General features: G+C 39.7%; 1 protein-coding gene and 1 non-coding gene across 2 annotated transcripts; one reads left to right on the top strand and one right to left on the bottom strand.

The window, feature by feature from the left end:
• Positions 1-1,749: 1,749 nt before the first annotated feature.
• Positions 1,750-7,515, bottom strand: ACTRT3 (actin related protein T3). The gene is made up of 2 exons (XM_044667724.1): positions 7,313-7,515; positions 1,750-2,668 (listed from the first exon to the last, which is right to left on the bottom strand). The coding sequence occupies exons 1-2, from the start codon at positions 7,513-7,515 to the stop codon at positions 1,750-1,752; spliced, it is 1,122 nt and encodes a 373-aa protein (XP_044523659.1).
• Positions 7,516-17,817: 10,302 nt separating this feature from the next.
• TRNAV-AAC lies at positions 17,818-17,890 on the top strand. Its single transcript has one exon. It is a non-coding gene; the product is annotated as a tRNA-Val (tRNA).
• Positions 17,891-19,604: the final 1,714 nt, after the last annotated feature.

The raw sequence follows: 19,604 nt of genomic DNA on the forward strand, positions 1-19,604 counted from the left end.
GTTAAATCTCATTTGGTCATCATGATCCTCATTTTTTAAAAAACCTTCACCTTCCATCTTAGAATCAGTATTAAGTAATGTTTCCAAGGCAGAAGAAAGGTCAGGGCTAGGCAATTGGGTTAAGTGACTGGCCCAGGGTTACTCAGCTGGGAACTATCTGAAGTCAAATCTCGACCTTTGGTCTCCAAAGCTGGCTTGCTATACCTAAGCCACTGAGCTGCCTCTCATTATCCTCATTTTTTACAGATGAGGAAAATGAGGCAGACAGTAGTTAAGAAACTTGCCCCAGTCATACAGTAAGTACTCTACTTACACACTTGAGAATGGATTTGAACTCAGATCTTCCTGAATTCAGGTCCAGCACTTTCTCCACTGTTCCACCCAACTTCTATTTATGACTTTGATTACATTGTTAATACGATGCAAGGTGTCCCAAAATTTTAGTGGAGTCCTGAGCATTAAAAACCTAGAACTGCACTAAGACTTAAAGGAAACACTGTATTTATTTTTTTAAAAGCTAATACAGAATTTATTACACTGGAGACATCCAGATGGTTCATCTGACAGGGACAGGAAGACTTGAGTTCTATTCTAGCCCCAGGCATTTATTAGCAGCTGCTTAAGTTGGGTTCTAAAAGTGAAAGTGTTAGGGATGAAGGCTCACAGCTCGAAGTAAGATTCAGGGAGAAATCTGAAGTGAGTTGAACACAGAGCGGATGCTTTAGAATGTAAGCTCCTTCCGGATGGAGATTTTCTTTGCTTCTTTCCACCCCACCCCACTAGGCTGAATATGTATAGAAAAGTTTTCTAAGGGATTCCTCTACTCTTTGGGTAGGACTATGAAACTAAACTATTATATTTGTCCTTAGGGAGAAGGTAAGACTCACAAAAGGGGAAATGAGAATTTTATTGTTAGGGGGTTAGCGTAAAACTTTGACCATTGAATAATAGTCTCTGAGATAAAATCAAGGCTATTTTCTATTTCAAATACATTGAAATTTGGGTACATGCATACCAGCTGAAGGCACTTTTAATGACCACTGTGAGAACCTAAATTTAAGCTAAAATCTGAGGTTCTCAGGAAAACATGAGATGGAGGAAAATGAACCAAAAAGTCACTTGGAGGGGGCAGCTGGGTAGCCCAGTGGATTGAGAGCCAGGCCTAGAGATGGAAGGTCCTAGGTTCAAATCTGATCTCTGACACTTCCCAGCTGTGTGACCCTGGACAAGTCACTTGACCCCCATTGCCCACTCTTACCACTCCTCTTCCACCTAGGAGCCAATACACAGTATTGACTCCAAGATGGAAGGTAAGGGTTTAAAAAAAAAAAAAGTCACTTGGAGGCAGTTCCCTGAGTTTGAAAATTACATCTATGTCAAACCAGGGCTTGGAGTATTGGGCTATGAATTACACATTCTACATATCCTTAGGTGACCAATAACTATTTGATGATTAATTATTAAATAAATAGTCATTATTTTTCCCCTTCAGTGTTTTATTATGGATGTGGACCAAAGGCATAGTTAAAATGTCTTCCCAGAAAAAATTAGGTAAAATCTCTTCAAATCCTCTCTCTCCCTCCCTTTCTCTCTTTCTCTCTCTCTCTCTCTCATCTCTCTCTCATCTCTTTCTCTCTCTCTTTCTCTCTCTCTTTCTCTCCTCTCTCCTTCTTTCTTTCTTTTTCATCCATTCTTTCTTTCATGTACACACATTGTTTCCTTAGCATCTTATCAGTGATGGATGGATTTTCAGAAGCATCGTTGATGTATAATGTTGGCTCCAACCTCTTTAAATTCTGCAGTAGTGATCCACATGTCTTGAAAGGCTGGCAGGGAAGCAAGGATAGACCCTCCCATCCACCCAGATACTTTCCTGTCTGGCGGAGCAGAAACCCTCACAGAAGTGTTGGCAGGTACCATGAGAGCCAATTCTTTTACTAGTCTCTTGTCTAAACCAGGGAAACAGGTTGATCCCCCAGCAAGGACAATATTGGAGAAGAAGGAGTTCCTTAGGTCCATGTCACACTTCATTATACTGCTGTAACAGAGTTTGTCAATGCCAGGGGCCTCCAGATTCAGGTGCCCCGGAAGAAAAAGGCTCTCTGGGCAGCGGAACATTTCATCATGGAGTTTGATGGTCTTTCCGTCGGGCAGTTTGTAAGTTTTCTCTAACACAGCAGGATTCTTGGTTGTTTCGTCTTCAAAGTTGGCAGCCACGTAACAGTAATTCTCTTTGATGTTTTTGACAACCTTTTTGTCGGATTGGCTAAGCAGCAAAATGCCATGGTCTTGGAGGAGTTTAATAAGGTAGTCAGTGAGATCTCGCCCAGCCAGATCCAGCCGAAGGACACCGTGAGGTAGGCAATAGCCTTCAAAGATGGGCACACACTGGGATACCCCAGCACCTGAATCCAGCACGTATCCTGTGGTATAGCCTGAGGCAAAGAGGGCCAAGACAGGCTGGATAGAGACATACAGGGCCGGAACCTCAAAATTCTCAAAGAATAACTCGGTCATCTTTTCCCTGTTAGCCAGAGGGTTGAACGCTGGCTCTGTGAGCATGACTGGACTCTCATGGGACTTCATTTTCAAGTTATTCTCATAGACATTTCTCCACATGGCCTCCATGTCTGCCCAGGAGGTGATCAGGCCCCGTTCCACTGGATAGCTGTAGAGATTATAGGAGAACAAAAAGTCGCCCTTTGGTTTCCATTTCTTTCCCCTCCACCCCTAAAGATTTTACCTGTCCCCAAGAACTGGAACCCAACTTGAAGGCACTAGGATCCCATGTAGGAATCACTATGTCTCACCGAGGACCTCTGTTACCAGCAGCTAGTGCCCCTGATGTCTCTTCTCTTTCTTTGTCCCTTCCCATCTTCCTCCTTCTTATTTTCCCCAGCTTCTGGGCTTTGAGAGGGATGGTAGTGAGGTAGAAAGAGTGTCACATCACCTGGATATGAGCCTACCACTTACTATCATCCGTGTGACCTTAGGCAAGGAGAAGAAGGAATCATTTATATAATAGTAATAGCTAACAGTTATATCTCGTGCCTACTCTGGGCCAGCCACCGTGCTAAGTCTTTAATAATTATTATTTCATTTGTTAAAGTAGTAGTCGTAGTACTAATTTGTAGCTAGAATTTATATGGTACTTTAAGCAGTTTACAAATATTAAATGACCCTGGATGGTAGATGCTATTAAAATCCCCATTTTACTGATGAGAAAACTGAGGCAAACAGGTTAAGTGACTTGCCCTGGGTTGCACAGTTAGTATTTGAACTCACGTCTTCCTGACTCAAGATCCATCACTGTCTACTGCATCACTAGATGGCCCCAGAGTTTTATAAAGCATTCCTTCCTCCTTCCTCCTTCCCCCCAGTACAAGAGGTACCATAGGGACTGTTTTGGCCCTTTCTTTATATTTTCAGTCCTTAGCACAGTACCTGGTTCATAGTAAACACTTAATAATAAGTTCTTATTGAATGACCACAACTTCCTTTTACTGATGGGGGGAAAGGAGAAAATCACAGAGAGAAAGTGATTTCTCCAAAGTCACCCAGCTAGCAATCATCTACAGGGCTGGGAATCATCAGTGGCCATTCAAGGAATCAAGCCCCTAAGTGCCTACTTAAATGCCAAGACCCAGTACGGGACCCTGGGGAATGGAGTGATAGAAATGAAAGGATTGGCAGAGTTGCCGAGGTTAAGAACTGAACCTGCAAAGGAAAGAAGAGATTCACATATCAGGCTGAGGTGAGGAAAAAAATGCATTCCAAGCCCAGAGGTCAGCTTGTACAAATACAAAGAGGTGATAGATGCCATTCCAAGTTCTGGGACCGGTCAGTAGTCCGTCCAGTGCCACCAGAAGAGAATGCACACAATGGAGTAATGTGAAATGAGTGTGGAAAGGTCCTTTCCAAGCAGCTTGTGGAAGACTTTCAAAGTCAGACCGAGAACTATATATGTTTATTAATATATATATAATAATATATTATATATAAGTTAATATATTATACACAATATAGTAAATAAATTATATATACTAAATAATAAAATGTATAAATAAAAAGAAAATAAATTCTAAATAATAAAATATATAAATAATAACTTATAATAAGATAAATTATATAATAAATTATATATGTATTTAAACCCTTACCTCCCATTTTAGAATCAATACTGAATGTTGGTTCCAAGGCAGAAGAGCAGTAAGGACTAGGCAATGAGGGTTAAGTGACTTGGCCAGGGTCACATAGCTAGGAAGTGTCAGATCAGATTTGAACCCAAGACTTTCCATCTCTAGACCTGGCTATCAAACCACTGAGTCACTCAGCTGTCCCCTAGGAATATATCTTTTGCTCTACAGGAAACAGGGAGCCAGCCGAAAATCTTAGAGCAGAAAAAGACAAATGATGTTTTGGTAAGATCATTTGGGCAGCTGTGTGGGCTATGGATTGAAGAAGGAATGAGTGGAGGCAATGAAGAAGACAATTACAAAGAGCAGGTGATGAGGCTCCAAGCTCAGGAGAGAGCCAGGTGATCTGAGAGGACATATCTGCTAGTGAGTGTTGCTGTTGTTTGAAGAGGAGCCCTCATAGGGTGGATCACTTGACTTGCTCATGAGTTGGATTAAAGTGAGGCAGAGATGCACAAAGTCATCAGCTTCACTTTTCTTCCAGAGTAATTGAAGTCCAGTGGCGAGACAAAAGTCAGGATGGCTGGTGATGGCCCAGAATCCAGTGGATGAACCTGGTGTCTTCAGTGTCTGAACAAGCTCTAAGCACTCCACAACACCTGCTTCTGCTGCCTTCATGGCTGTTGGAACAAATTGTACTCACCTTCTTCCTGGGGAAGTCTTCAGATGCTCCCTTAAGTCTCTCACTGACCAGTTTGAGGCTTGTCGGTTATAGGGTCAGATCAAGGAGAGTGGACTTTTGCCTTTATAGAACTCCTAAACAAATCACAGTGTAATGTACTTGGTAGGTGTCCTGAATGAAAGATGAAATAGGGGGTAGCTGGGTAGCTCAGTGGATTGAGAGCCAGGCCTAGAGACAGGAGGTCCTGGGTTCAAATCTGGCCTCAGACACTTTCCAGCTGTGTGACCCTGGGCAAGTCACTTGACCCCCATTACCTACCCTTACCACTCTTCTGCCTTGGAGCCAATACACAGTATTGACTCCAAGAAGGAAAGTAAGGGTTAAAAAAAATAAAATTAAAAAAAGAAAGATGAAATGACTGGGGAAACAAAGGTTCGAGCTTCTGAGTATATTGATTTATTAAGCAATGCATGCCAAATGCATAACAAATTGGGACCAGTTAAAAACAATCAAATAAACCCAAATAATTAAAAAGAAACAGTTAACCAGAATAGGAAATTAGGTAATCTAATTTTTAATTAGAGGAAAGATTAGGAAATTTCTAAGTTGGGGTGGGGCAAATCGGTATAATTCCCTGAAATTAGCAAAAGAGATGTCCCACTACCCTCAAATGTCTAGATTCAAAGAAACATGGAAACATTTACCGGTTGACCAATATGGGACCAGTTTTCCAATAAGACGTATTCTTGAGGGGTTTAGTTGTAGAAAAACTCTTGGCATCAATCTTCACATCAGACAGGGTTTCTGGACAACATGACCTAGATCCTTAGTTAAGGGTCTCTAAGCAGCAAGTGGGGCAGCTAGGTGGCACAGTGGATGGAGTGCTGATCCTGAAGTCAAGAAGACTCATCTTTGTGAATTCAAATATGGCCTTAGATACTTGCTGGCTGTGTGACCCTGGGCAAGTCACTCAACCCTGTTTGCCCTAGTTTCCTTCTCTGTAAAATGAAGTGGATGGTAGACCATCTCAGCAGGTGGTGATGGTAGTGATATTATCAAGGTAAAATACACAGGACTTGAAAAGTGATATGATTGGGTTAGGGAAGAGCCCAGAAAGATCCAAGGGAAGGAACCTGGCATGTTAAATCTGAGATACTGATGGGGGGTGGGGCGCATCTAGGAGGAGGCTCCCAGCAGGTAGTTGGTGAGGCAGATCTGGAAGTCAAGGTGAGAGCTGAATGTGAAACTGAGAAATAGTTACATAGAAATATTTGAAGTCGTAGAAGCCAAAGAGATGACCAAAAAAGGCCATAGAGCAAAAAAAGGTCCAGAAAAGAACCCACTCACAGAAGGGGGCAGTAGATGGTTCATGACCAAGCAAAGGAGAACAAAGGAGCTATTTATCAGGCAAGAGGAGGACCAGTAGTCACAGAAGCCAAAAGAGAGAAAAGTAATCAGAAGGTGGAGGGTCAGTTATTGGAATCTAAAGCTTCAGAGATTTAAATCTCCTTGAAATTCTAGTTCATCTAAGAGTTATAATCAAGGCTAGAAATAGAGGGAAAAAATGATTCCACAAAGGTATGTTTAATCCACGGTATAAGTGTTTTCATGATGAAGAATTAAGGAATATGTATCAGAGAGATCAAGTAGGATGAGGACAAAGAAAAGGTCATAGGATTGAGCAATAAAAAGATCCAGAGTGAGCTTTGAGAGAGCAATTTCTGTGGAGTAGTGAAATCAGAAAGCAGCCTGGAGACATTCAGTGATGAAGTATGCCCCCCCACCTCCTGACAAAGAGAAGCTGAATTCAAGGTATAGGATGAGGCATACATTTTTGTACAAGTTTAATTGCAGGAATTTATTTAACTTAACTATGCTTTCTATTCCAAGAGTTTTATTTTTTTCTTCTTTTTTTTTCCAATGAGGAGAAGATGTAAGGAGTGAAAATAGTTTATTATTTTTAAAAATAAAATTATTTGTTTAAAAAAAGGGCTTCATAAAAGGCAAAATGCTTTGTGAATATGTTGTAAGTTTTTATGTTCTCCTTTTCCTTTATTTTGCTTAATTTTACCACCCCCCATCCTCTTTCTCCTAGCAGAAAGTAAGGAAACGGTTTCCTTACTACCATTTCTGTTTTTTCTTCTGCCCTTTTCTTTTTCTAATTCTAAGTTCTTCTCTTTTCATAGGCTTAGAGGATTTAGAGTTAGACCTTAGAAAACATATTTCAGGACGCCTCATTTTTGTGACTTTGTAGATTGAGGGTCTAGAGAGCTTGACCATGTCAAAGTCACACTAGGTAGCAATGGCAAGGTTGGACTTTGAACTGGGCAATATGCTAAGAGTTGGACCTAAGCGTACAAACTTGAAATCCAGTTCCCTTTCTACAATTTGCCAAGCTTCTGTCCCTTTTATCCTTCCCCTTCCATCTCTTGTCATCTTCTCTTCTCTTTTACACTCTGACCCTCTAACTCCTTAAATAGAAAATGGAGTTTACCTGATGGAGAGGGAACATCTCTTGGCCTGTGCTTCCTCACCCACAAACAGATCCCTCGGTGAGCTTTCTGAGGCCCCGGGTTTGCCCTTGGCTCTGCCTACTATGTTGGCATAGATGAACTGTGGCTCCCTGTTCCCCGCCAAGCCAGCCTTCAGCACTGAAGAGCCATTGTCTATCACTGCAGCAGTGGAGTAATTATTCATCCTGTTGGTGCCTACGCTTCCCTCCCTGTCATTGGCCTGGCCACTAGCATGCTCTCTTGGGCTCTAGTCAACTCTTCCCTCACTTCCCTGCCTTCTTTAAGATCTCCACTGGGCCAAGACCTCTAAAGTGTGGGTAACAATGCACTCATTATGAAGTCACCAGGAGAGTCCAGCTTTGGAAATCAACAGCCGCAAGTCAACTCTCCAATGGATAGATCCTGAACACAGCATGCAAATAAATTGGGACAAAATAAAACTATGAAATTTATTGACCTATAAGAACCCTTACAACTTCTTAAATTAAAAAAAATTAATATGCATTATATTATTTTGTCACTTACTTGTTTTACATGATTTAGCATTGAATTCCCAAAATTTTGACATGTATTCCTCAATTCTTCATCATGAAAATACATATTCACATTGTATTTTAGGTGTATCTTTGTTGAATAGTCCATCTTTCCATTTCTAACCTTGATTATAGTCTTTAGGATTTTTTTTTATCCTTATTTTCTTTCTGCCTTACTATCAATTCTAAGAAGAGCAGCAATAGCTAGTCAATCAGGGTTAAGTGACTTGCCCAGGGTCACACAGCTGAAGTTCATGTTTGAACCCAGATCCTCCTGACTCCAGACCTGGCACTCTATCCATTTCATTAACCAACTGCTTCTAATATATAGGTTTTCAATAGGGTTTAAATCAAGACAAGTTCCCAGATCATTCAGGCATAGTTTAGCTTCTTCCTTTGAATACATTTCTTAACCTTTCATAATGTGATACAAGGTTGGGTTGCTGTATTTTTTTCTCCACTTAGGAGGATTTATCTAATTCTGTAATAATTTTATTTCTCACTACATACATATATATGGATTAGGATTCATCATTCCTTCCATGGAGATCTGACTTCCAAGCTTACTAGAAATAAAAATCCTCCAAATATTTTACATTGTCATAAAGAAACTCAGATTTTATTGACTCACCTAAACTTCTGACAATATTTTGGGTAGAGTAAAAAAGTGAGATTCATCTGTGAAAATTCCCTTTTCCAGGATTCAGTACTCTAGTCCTTATGTTGTCTTGACCATGAAAAACATTATTTTTAATAATGACAATTTAAAAAACTAGTCTTCTTAATGTTCTTCCCATTTCAAGGAGCCTATAAACACACTAGAATAATCAATAGATTATTAGGATAATCAATAACAATGTTTCCAGTTTACCAGTTCCTCTCAAGTTCTCTATTTGTTTTCTGAAATCAGGCTGCTTTGAAACAATAATTGATCAGTTCTCTTAGCATTATTTTTTCCACCAAAATTTCCTTTGGGATTCATCGAAATTGATCTAATTTTATTATGGGTATGAAGGATCCTTGATATGTTTGACCTCAACAGCTATCACAATATCTCTAATAGTCATTGATGTGTGATCTTTAAGAGCTTCAACTTTTGCATATTTCTTTGGGAATAATATAGCCAGTCCTTAAAAGTTATAGTATTAAAAACACAACAAAAAGAAGCAATAAAATGCGTAATAATGAAATTTAGTTCTCTACTGACAGAGACCAAACTAAAGGTGAGGAAACCAGTTCTGTCCAGTTTCATCTGATAAAGGTCAAACATTTCAGTCAATCTAATGTCAATAGGAGCACAAATTTATGACTACTGCTGAAACAAAAATGAAAACATATCAAAATTATTGCTTGACCCAAGTCATTTGAACATTACCATAGTGTACTAAAACGCAAAGGTTTCAGTGTCCCTTAAAATGGAGAATACCAGTGTTTTCTTGACATATTCTGAAGAATACAAATATAGTCAAGCCCCCTCCAAGCATACTCCCACAACTAGATCCAGGTCTCTTAGTGGTATTTCTACTTCAAAGAGCATGAACGATTTAGGAACTTTTATAGCATAATTTTATATTACTTTCCAAAATGACTGATCTGATCCATGGCTCCAACAATAGTACATTAATGTGCCTAACAGCCCACAATCAAGACGTTTGGGATTGTCCCCATGATCCATCATTGCATTGCTATTAGTAGCAAAGTCTATTATATTTGATCACCCCATAATGTTTCAGTTACTTGTATAATGTTCTCTTGGTTCACTCCGAGTCAGTCCATGGAGGCCTTCCCAGTTCTGATAAAAATCAAGCAGTTCATCATTCTTTATGGCACAATAGTATTCTATCACCATCATATACCACAATCTGTTCAGCCATTCCCCAAACAAGGGACATCCCCTCCTTTTCTAATTTTTTGCCACTATAAAGGGTGGGGGCTATAAATGTTTTTGTACAAACTTTTTTTTTTATCTCTTTGGGGTACAAACCTAGTAGTGGTATGGCTGGATCAAAGGGCATGTATTCTTTTTTTTTCTTTTTAATTTTTAAACTTAACTTCTGTGTATTGGCTCCTAGGTGGAAGATTGGGAAGGGTGGGCAATGGGGGTCAAGTGACTTGCCCAGGGTCACACAGCTGGGAAGTGTCTGAGGCCAGATTTGAACCTAGGACCTCCTGTCTCTAGGCCTGGCTCTCAATCCACTGAGCTACTCAGCTGCCCTATGAAGCTATTTTTAAAAATGCATAGAAGAGAATAGAAGGCCAGGAAAAATCATGGGTAAACAGAACAGCTTTGAAAGTTACAAGTTTAAAAAAAAGTTCTACATTGAATTTATTATATATTTGTTATATTTAGATAATAGTTATATATAAAATGTACTTATTTAACATTTATGAAGTATCCGTAATTATACATAATATGTAACATAGAAACATAATATTTACTATCTAAGGAATATTTATATATTTATTTCAGTATTTAATGTATATAAGCAGATTTATACATATTTCATTAGAATGCAAGCTATACATAATTGAAGCTCATAGTTTCATGAGCTATCTTCTCCTAGTCTACTGTGTTGTATAAATGTTCATTTTATTTAGCATTTAAGTTCACAATTTCAATAATAAAAAAGCTTGGGATAGTGATTTTTCTGATTCTACCCATCTAGTGAATATTTTAGCTGCTCCCTTCTAGGTCTCCTGGGGATTTTGGAACTTTCAGAAATCACCAATTCACCATCTGGGCAGTTTTATCTCTGGATAGTCGTTTGTCTAAGGTTAAGAAAGAACAAATGTCATGTGCTCCTATAGGATTGTCAGCCAGTCTGAGAAAAGGGGAGGAATTAGGTCCCCTTCCCCATCAGGCTGCTAAAAGTAATCTTTCCTCTCTGGTTGCCAGGGAGCAGAGAGCTGGGATGGTGGAGGGGATGGATGTGGCCTTTTAATAAACCTCTTCTGTTCTGCTCAACCACCAAACTGTCATCAGACAGTCCGAACCGATGAATCATCATGGCCAGAAATAGGCTCACCCTAAAGTTTCTGTGTGGTCATTTGGGACTAGATCCAGGTTGGGAATATCTCCTATCCCCATGTTTCAAGTGTGAGACTTTATTTTTCATATGCTGTATTAATTCCTACATATTAGGGAAAATTACAGTGTATTCTTCTGTCTAGGATCTGGGTCAGAGATCAGCTAGTCTGCTACTTTGGCCATTTTCTTTGACCTTGGGAGTCCAAAGGAATATCTTCCCTTTTAACAGGATTTGTTTACTAATCAAAGGGGAGAAGGGTACTTTTTTTGTGTACGTGTTTCCTTTGATGTACATATGGGGAAGTATGGATAGACTGATAGAGCAGCTCTTAATTGGCTATCACCAGTTAAAGATGTCTTGGGATGGTCAAGGGAGGAGCTGAATGATGAGCTCCTAAAAATCTATTTATCAGGCTGCCCTATGAATCTTGTGTTGTCCTTAGTAATGAGAGACCATTGTGGAGACCTATGTCATTTCATCAATTATGATGCTGGCCTAACTGGTAAGCCTGATAGAATCATTACATTTATATTCTTACCCAAACATCAGTCTCTTGAGATCATTTATTTTATTTTATTTTATAATTTTTGTTTTTTAGAAAAGTTATGATGGTTACATGATTCATGTTCTTACTTTCCCCTTTACCCCCCCCCCCCCGAATTCCCCGCTCCCCATAGCCGATGCGCATTTCCACTGGTTTTAACATGTGCCATTGATCAAGACTTATTTCCAAATTGTTGATAGTTGCATTGGTGTGGTAGTTTCGAGTCTACATCCCCAATCATGTCCTCCTCAACCCATGTGTTTAAGCAGTTGCTTTTCTTCTTTGTTTCCACTCCTGTAGTTCTTTCTCTGAATGTGGGTAGCGTCTTTTCCATAAATCCCTCAGCATTGTTATGGATCATTGCATTGCTGCCAGTACAGAAGTCCATTACATTCTATTTTACCACAGTGTATTGGTCTCTGTGTACAATATTCTTCTGGCTCTGCTCCTTTCACTCTGCATCAATTCCTGGAGGTCTTTCCAGTTCACATGGAATTCCTCCAGTTTATTATTGCTTTGAGCACAATAGTATTCCATCACCAGCATATACCACAATTTGTTCAGCCATTCCCCAATTAAAGGGCATTCCCTCATTTTCTAGTTTTTTGCCACCACAAAAAGCGCAGCTATAAATATTTTCATACAAGTCTTTTATCTATGATCTCTTTGGGGTACAAACCCAACAATGGTATGGCTGGATCAAAGGGAGAGATCATTTACTTTATTTTCTCTTTTTAAATCTTTTCTATGGTTACATGATTCTTGTTTTCTCCCTCCTCTCATCCCTACCCTCTCCTGGAGTTGACAAGCAATTCCACTGGGTTATACATACATATCTGCATATATATATGTATATACATACACATACATACATGTACACACATATATACATATAATCACTTGAACCCATTTCCATATTATTCATTTTTGTAAAAGAGTAATCCTTTAAAACCAAAACCCCAAATCACATACCATATAAACAAGTGATAAATCACATGTTTTCTTCTGGATTTCTACTTCCACAGTTCTTTCTCTGGATGTGGATAGTGTTGTTCTTTCTCATAAATCCCTCAGGATTATCCTGGATCATTGCATTGCTATTAGTAGCAAAGTCTATCACATTTGATGATCCCACAATGTTACAGTTCTTGAGATCATTTTAATTGTACTACAAGGATTGATCCCCATAGGTCAATTCATTGCTATTACTCTTTCTTCATTCTTATCCTATTTTACCCCAAACTCTTCCTACAAATAAAAAAGAATTGGTAAGTATTGGGTGTAGTAAATATAAAACATCACAAGGAACAAAATTAACTCCAATCTAACAGATGACCGATGTGATAGGACTATAAGAATTATCCTGAATCTTCACTGGTACACAGTCAGACTCCTGACCTGTCAGAATTAAGGTAAGAATTTATTACAAACAAGAAAGACTAGTAGGAGAAAAAAAAAGCATGACAAAATTAAGAAGAATTTAACTGAATCATTTAAGTAAATTATTGAAAATTTAAAAATGGGAAAAGGATAAGAGAAATTATATCAATATTGACTACAATAATTTTGATAGAATGTTAAGTAAATGTAAATTAATTACTACAACAAGGAGACCAAAGAGCCCCAAAGACATTTTAATTAGTAAATGTGCAAATTAACTGTCAAATAGGAGAGCTGGCTCTCTCAAGGACAATGTTGGGTTAGGATGTAAACTTGTTAAATATCTTTCAAAGGATGATAGTTAATTATAAGGAAATTCCAGGTCATATGAGCAACAAGATAGAAGATTAGACATTTTCTGTGATCCCCAGAAATTCTTTAACCTTTCCAAAACAGCAATTATACACCAAAGATATAGTGACTTAAGCTGTCTCTTTGGCTTAGGATACCCAGAATATAAAAAAAGAATGTAAAAAAAAATACCAAAACCCACTAACTATTCTTTCTGCTCACTCAGTACTCCTCCCCCATCTCCCATGGACCCAGAAATAGACCCAAAGACCAGGCCCCCAGACATGCCACAAAATCCAATCTGACACTATCAATTGTTCCTCTCCCACTCTCTTGCTAGTGCAACAAAGACACCATTTCCAGGCTGTGGAATAGCCAGCAGGGCAGATGCCAGCCCTTGAGAAGCAAAGTCTGCTGATCCAAAGCACCAGCATTGTACAGCTTGGAACTACTGATGCCAGACCAGAGAATTAAGCAACCATGACAGTGGGAAAGAACACCAAGTCAAGACATTTGTGAGTGAGTGAGTGAGTGAGTGAGTGAGTGAGTGAGTGAGTGAGTGTGTGTGACGCTAGTCACACAAAAATCACTTAGAGCAGAGATCTAGGCTGGTGAACCAGGAACTGCTTTGCTCAGTAAGAGGAGGCTGCGATGCTAAAGATGTTGTGAGATCCAGCCTCCAAGGAAGTCACCATCTAACCATAGTCAGACATAGGGGAATAGGGGAAATCTGGGGCGAGGAAAGACAGAAATTACCCAAGATCTCAGGAAGAAGAAAATTCAGATACATGAACAGATAGATGATTATGAGTAGTCTCTTCACACAGTAGTGGTGGGTTAAACCATACTAAAGAAAGATTGGCAAGATATCCAGCAAACTTATCCCAATGGTACTCATTGATGAAAATGGAAAGAGGACCATTGTGGGTCCTGATCCCATCATCCTATCACTTGCTAATGCCACCCCTCACCCCATGTCCCCAGACTTGATCTCCACTCAGCCACTTGGAACAAGGCACTGTTTTTGATCAACAGGATCTTTCCCTATTCATCTCCTGGATGTTCCCTTTAAACAACAATCAAATAAGTAGTCTTAAAACATTTATTTACCTTCTAATATTTTTTTCTAAAAACTGGAAACAAGATTAGCACCAAAGCTACAAAAAATAAGACTTCATGCTGATCAAGAAAATAAGAATAACTACAGACCCATATGCCTACTCTTCCATCTATGCAAAATGTGATGTTCTGTGACTTGAGAGTATCTTAAGTGTTAGCTGTGAACAAACAGGCTTTCATAAATGGTATTTAACAATGGATCAAATGAACCAAAATTCCTGTAGTATTCTGTCCATTTTGTCTTGTATATATTATTTTTCTTGTTCTGCCTACTCCTCTTTTCATCAGTTTATATCAGTCTTTTTATGCTTCTCTGTATTATTCACAATCATGTCTTATAACATAGGAACACTATTACATTCATATATGTAGTCATATTTTTAACCGATTTTCCAAAAAAAGGAAGTCAATTATTTTGAATTAGTTATTAAAGTATTTTTAAAAACCAAGTTCACGGACCCTGGATTAAGAATCCCTGCTCTAGGACTGTTGATAAGGGTAAGGTTTAATTGAGTAAACCATTCAAATCACTCCACCCTATTTAAATTAAATGATATATTAATAGGAGGTGAGAATATTTCAATCAATCAATAAATCAAGGATTTGAGATTATCTTTGGGAAAAGTCCTCACTGGAACCTGTTCATATTGGTTGAAAAAACTTATAGCTGTCTACAAAATATCAGGGGTAACTAGGTGACAGTGGATAGAGTGCTGGACCTGGAGTCAGGAAGAACTGAATTCAAATCTGACCTTAGACACTAACTAGCTGTATGACCCTGGGCAAATAATTTAACTCTGTTTGCCTAAATGTCCTGTCAAATGAGCTAGAGAAGAACATGGCAAACCACTTCAGTGTCTGTCAAGAAAACTCCATTTGGGGCCAGGAAGAGTTGGACAGGACTAAGAAACAATACAAAATAAATCGTCAGCATTTCTCTACACTACCAATAGGTACCAACAGAAAGGGAGTCCATTTAAAATAAAGGAATCTACCTACCAAAACAAACCAAGGAACTATATGATCACAAAAACATGAATTGCTCATGGGTAGGCTGAGCCAATATAATATGTGAATTTGGCCTAAATTAATTTATACATTCAGTGCCAAACAAACTACCCCAAAATTATTTCATAGAGCTAGACCAAAATAAAAAAAAGTCACACTAGTTTGGCCAGAGAGATTGGAGTGAACCAGTCAAGAGAGAATATTCTAGCAAAACCACTTTAAGGACTCGGGGGAGCTCTTAGCTTTATCCTGAAACTATTAGTGTAGTTCCCATTCCCTGACTCCATCTTTGCCTTGAAGAATATATTTTGAGTTTTAAAAAGTCAAGAAGATTAATTATGTAGCACAATGGATAGAGTACCAGACCTGGAATCAGGAACCTAGGTTCAAGTATGGTTTCAGACACTTAATAGCTACATGACCCTGGACAAGTCACTTAGTCCTGAATGCCTTCTGTCTTGGAACTGATGCTAAGGCAGAAGGTAAGAGTTAGAGTCCAGAAGATCTGGGACTTTCTATCTTCCCATCATCCCCCAGAACATCAGTGACTGGCAGCAGTGTTTTCAATGAAATTCAAGAATAAACTGGATATAGCATGGATAAGCTCTCCAAAGAACTCAGCAAAAGAAATTATACCATGTCAAAGAGAAACTTCTCAATTGCACAGACAAGAAGAGAAAGGACTGTCAGTTACCAGGAATTCTATTACTCCTTTGCCAATATGTGCAGTCTAATCTTAAACTCATTTTTTCTGGACTCTATATTTCGAGCATGTCTTTTTTTTTTTTTAACCCTTACCTGCCCAAGGCAGAAGAATGGTAAGGCTAGGTGATGGAGATTAAGTGACTTGCCCAGGGTCACACAGCTGGGAAGTGTCTAAGACCAGATTTGAACCTAGATCTCTAGATCTGGCTCTCAATCCACTGAGCTACCCAGCTGCCCCCTCTAGTATGTCTTAAGGAAATGTTTTATACCAACAATACTACTGTAGTAAATACTCCTTTCTGAAAGGTAATTAAGTCCACTTGACTAATTGATAACAAACTTACAATCACAGCAGGAAGCACACCAATGGGGGCTACAAAATTGTACAAACAAATGTGCAACCCTTCAGGACTAACCTTACACTCCGAGGGTACAAATAGTAGAGCTTTGGGCCCTTAACTTGGTTGAAAATAAGAACTCAGTGAATATGGTACATATAAGGCACTAAGGAATTTTCTTCATCTGGGAATTCCCTATTGCCATGAAATCGTAAATCCAGTTTCTACCTCACCCGGTTAGGTCATAAATTCTTCCCTTGTCCCAAGGTCTGACGCATAACACTATTTTGTGCTTCCCTAACTTGTACTTCATTCATGCACTTTGTGATGCAAAGATAAAATCTGGTACAGGTTGATAAAAAGATGCTCCCAGGAGTAAATCAAGAAAAAAAAAAAAAAAAAGACATACAAAAACCACCAGGGCTTTTAAAATTCATGTTGGTTGCAGGAAAGGGAAATGCAAAAATAAATGATGAATGGATTTCTCCCCTTATCACATCAGTGATCTTAGCTGATCTAGAGGCAGGTGTAGCTTATTAGATGCTCTGTGTGTGTGTGTGTGTGTGTGTGTGTGTGTGTGTGTGTGTGTGTGTGTGTTCGAAGCCACTAAAAGCTGAGTTCAAGTTTTGCCTCTGACACTCCTGGACTGTGATATGAAAACTCTTCCATCCTTATCCAGAAATTTCCTTATAAGAGGGAAATCACAGCACAATCCATCTCCCTTCTGTACCCATTATATTCAGGTGTCTTCGTGGTATCCATGGGTCAGCGAAGGGCAAAGAGGGGGAAAGAAAGGGGTAGGAGAGGGAAAGGAACAGAAGGAGGAGGGGAAAGAGGGGCTGGAAGAAAGAGGGGACCAGATGGAGGAGGAGGAAAAGTGGGAGGAAGAAAAGTGGAAAAAGGGATGGAGGAGGAAAGGATGAGAAGTGGGAGAAGGGCAAAGGACTAGGAAGGAAAGGAAAGAAAGGAAGGAAAAGAGAGAGATGGAAGAGAAAGGGACTCCTGAGGCTTGGCTTGGCTGTTTCCTTGTCATCATCAGTTGGACTCAAATTTGTCCTTTTAATTTAAACAATTATTTTATAAAAAAATTAACAAGCATTTACTTTCTCTTTGTCCCCCACCCCCAAAAGAGAAAGGAACGCAAAGTCCTTGTAACAAACACTAGGTTAAGCAAATAAAATAAAATCGTTCATTGGCCCATGTCCAAAAATGTGCGTCTCATTTTGAATTCCTTCTCTCCACCCCCCCAACCCCCCGCCCCGCCACCGCATCCTTTTGATAAAGGGAGCTGTGACCCCTCCCCGTCTCCCTATAATCCGTCCCTGTTTTTCGTTGCCTTCCTTTGCTCTGAGAGACCCGGAAAGATAAATTAATTTCACTACCTTGGCTTCGGCAGTAAAAGAAACTGGATTAGAACGTCTTGAAGCTAGGCATCACGACATCCTTATCAGGATCTTTCACAAGACCCGCGCCAGGCCGGTTTCCGTAGTGTAGTGGCTATCACGTTCGCCTAACACGCGAAAGGTCCCCGGTTCGAAACCGGGCGGAAACACTTTTCAAAATTTCTCTTAAGACGCTTTTCCAATTTTTGCATTTCAGAAAAGGTTCGTTTACGGGTGCGTATATTTTACAACCTTTTGAAAAACCTCTTCACCCTCTTGTAGCGTGTCCTTTGCCTTCGGGTTCACATGCCGCCTCTGGATAATAAAGGCATTTTCCCTTTTGATTCTAAAGGTTCTCAGGCTTGAGAAAGTGGATTTTCTTGCTTCGTGTGGGGTCCTCTGGATTTCCGCTGTGCTCCCTAGCCCAAGCAGCTCTGGTGCCAAGAATGTTACTCCAGAAGCAGGGCTGAGGATGCCCCTGGCATCTCACCTGTGGGGCTCAGGAGGGGAGCGGCGACTGGGGACCAGCCCAGGGAGGTAGGAGTGGAGTCAAGAGAAGGCAAGAGAAAAGGGGAAGCCGCCTGCCAGAACCAGGAAACAATGTATGCGCTAACAGCGACTTTGTATAAAAGCTGCCTTTGGAAAGCCTTCAGATCTCATCGTTAGGCAATGAGCAGCCAGAGGGCTGATGGTGAAGGATTCTAGCCACCCCCAGATAAGGGACTCTCCGCGCAGAATGAAATAGTTATATTTGGACAAGGTCAACGTGGGCATTTGTTTTGTCTGTGCACATTTGCCACTTTTGTTGCTATCATTTTGCTCTGTGGTTATAATTTTCACTGGGGGAGGTGGAGTGTGGGAGAAAGAGAAAATAAATGCTTAGTAATTAAAAAAAATTAAGTCCCCCAAAGGAGAGTGGAAATAAAAGAAGTCTTTAGGCTGTTTTTGTTTAGTGCACAAATATTACTTTGAACAGGACAGGGGAAAGAAGGGAGGGAAGTGACCTGGGAAGGCAAAATCTTTGTTTAGCACGGTTCTTGTTTATTGATTGGTGAGGGCTAGTTGAGGAAATCTATTTAACATCTCTCAGCCTCAGTTTCCTTATCTGTAGAATGGGGATAATAGTACCTGGTTCCCAGAGTTTTTATGGGAACCAAATGAGATAAATAATTTGAAAACTTTAAAGTTCACCATAAATACTAGTTTCTCTTCCCACCCTCTCACTATAGATGTCCTACAGAAGAGTTCCTTCCTAGGCCCTCTTCTCTTTTTCCTTTATACAACTTCACTTAGTGATCTCATCTTCAATGGATTAACTACTCTCTCTATACTGATGATTCTCAAGTCTTTCTATCTGGTCCTAACCTCTCTGTTGATAATAGTATCTAGTAGGGAAGGTACCAGGAAAGGGGGAAGAGATTGTAGATAAGTGAAAAAGTAGGGATAACAGAGTGGCGATCTGTTTGAGAAGATGTGATCATTTGATAAGGATTAAGACTGATATATTATGGAAGACCCGTGGTGAAGGAGGAGACAGAGGCAGAAGGTGTCTGAGTGATAGTAGATGAGAAAGAGGGAGCTCCTCCTGAATGTCTCAATTTTTGTAAATTATGAGGCTAGGCTTTCAGCTGAGAGTGGAGTAGGAGAAAGCCATGGGAGGCTTGAGGAGAGATGAGAAATTTGGGAAGAGCCACTGTAGAGAATGGAAGAGTGACTTGATAAGGCAGGGAGAGTAGATTGCCTAGTAGCATTGAGGGACTAGTTGAGGTTGTGTAACATAAATTTTTAGTGGACTCAGAACAGTTGCAAGATTGTTTCCATCTTCACACAGCAGTGAAGGTGGTAGATTGTGAGAGTAGGAGAGCTGAGCCTTTGCAGGGAACA

Source organism: Gracilinanus agilis, chromosome 3 (genome assembly GCF_016433145.1).
Source record: "Gracilinanus agilis isolate LMUSP501 chromosome 3, AgileGrace, whole genome shotgun sequence".
NCBI lineage: Eukaryota > Metazoa > Chordata > Mammalia > Didelphimorphia > Didelphidae > Gracilinanus > Gracilinanus agilis.

What these genes read in the sequence shown, in the direction of transcription:
- ACTRT3 (XM_044667724.1), bottom strand. Translation starts at nt 7,515, where the DNA reads ATGAATAATTACTCCACTGCTGCAGTGATAGACAATGGCTCTTCAGTG. An exon ending in AGATGTTCCCTCTCCATCAG is followed by an intron (nt 2,669 to 7,312) that starts GTAAACTCCATT and finishes TAATCTCTACAG; the next exon opens with CTATCCAGTGGAACGGGGCC.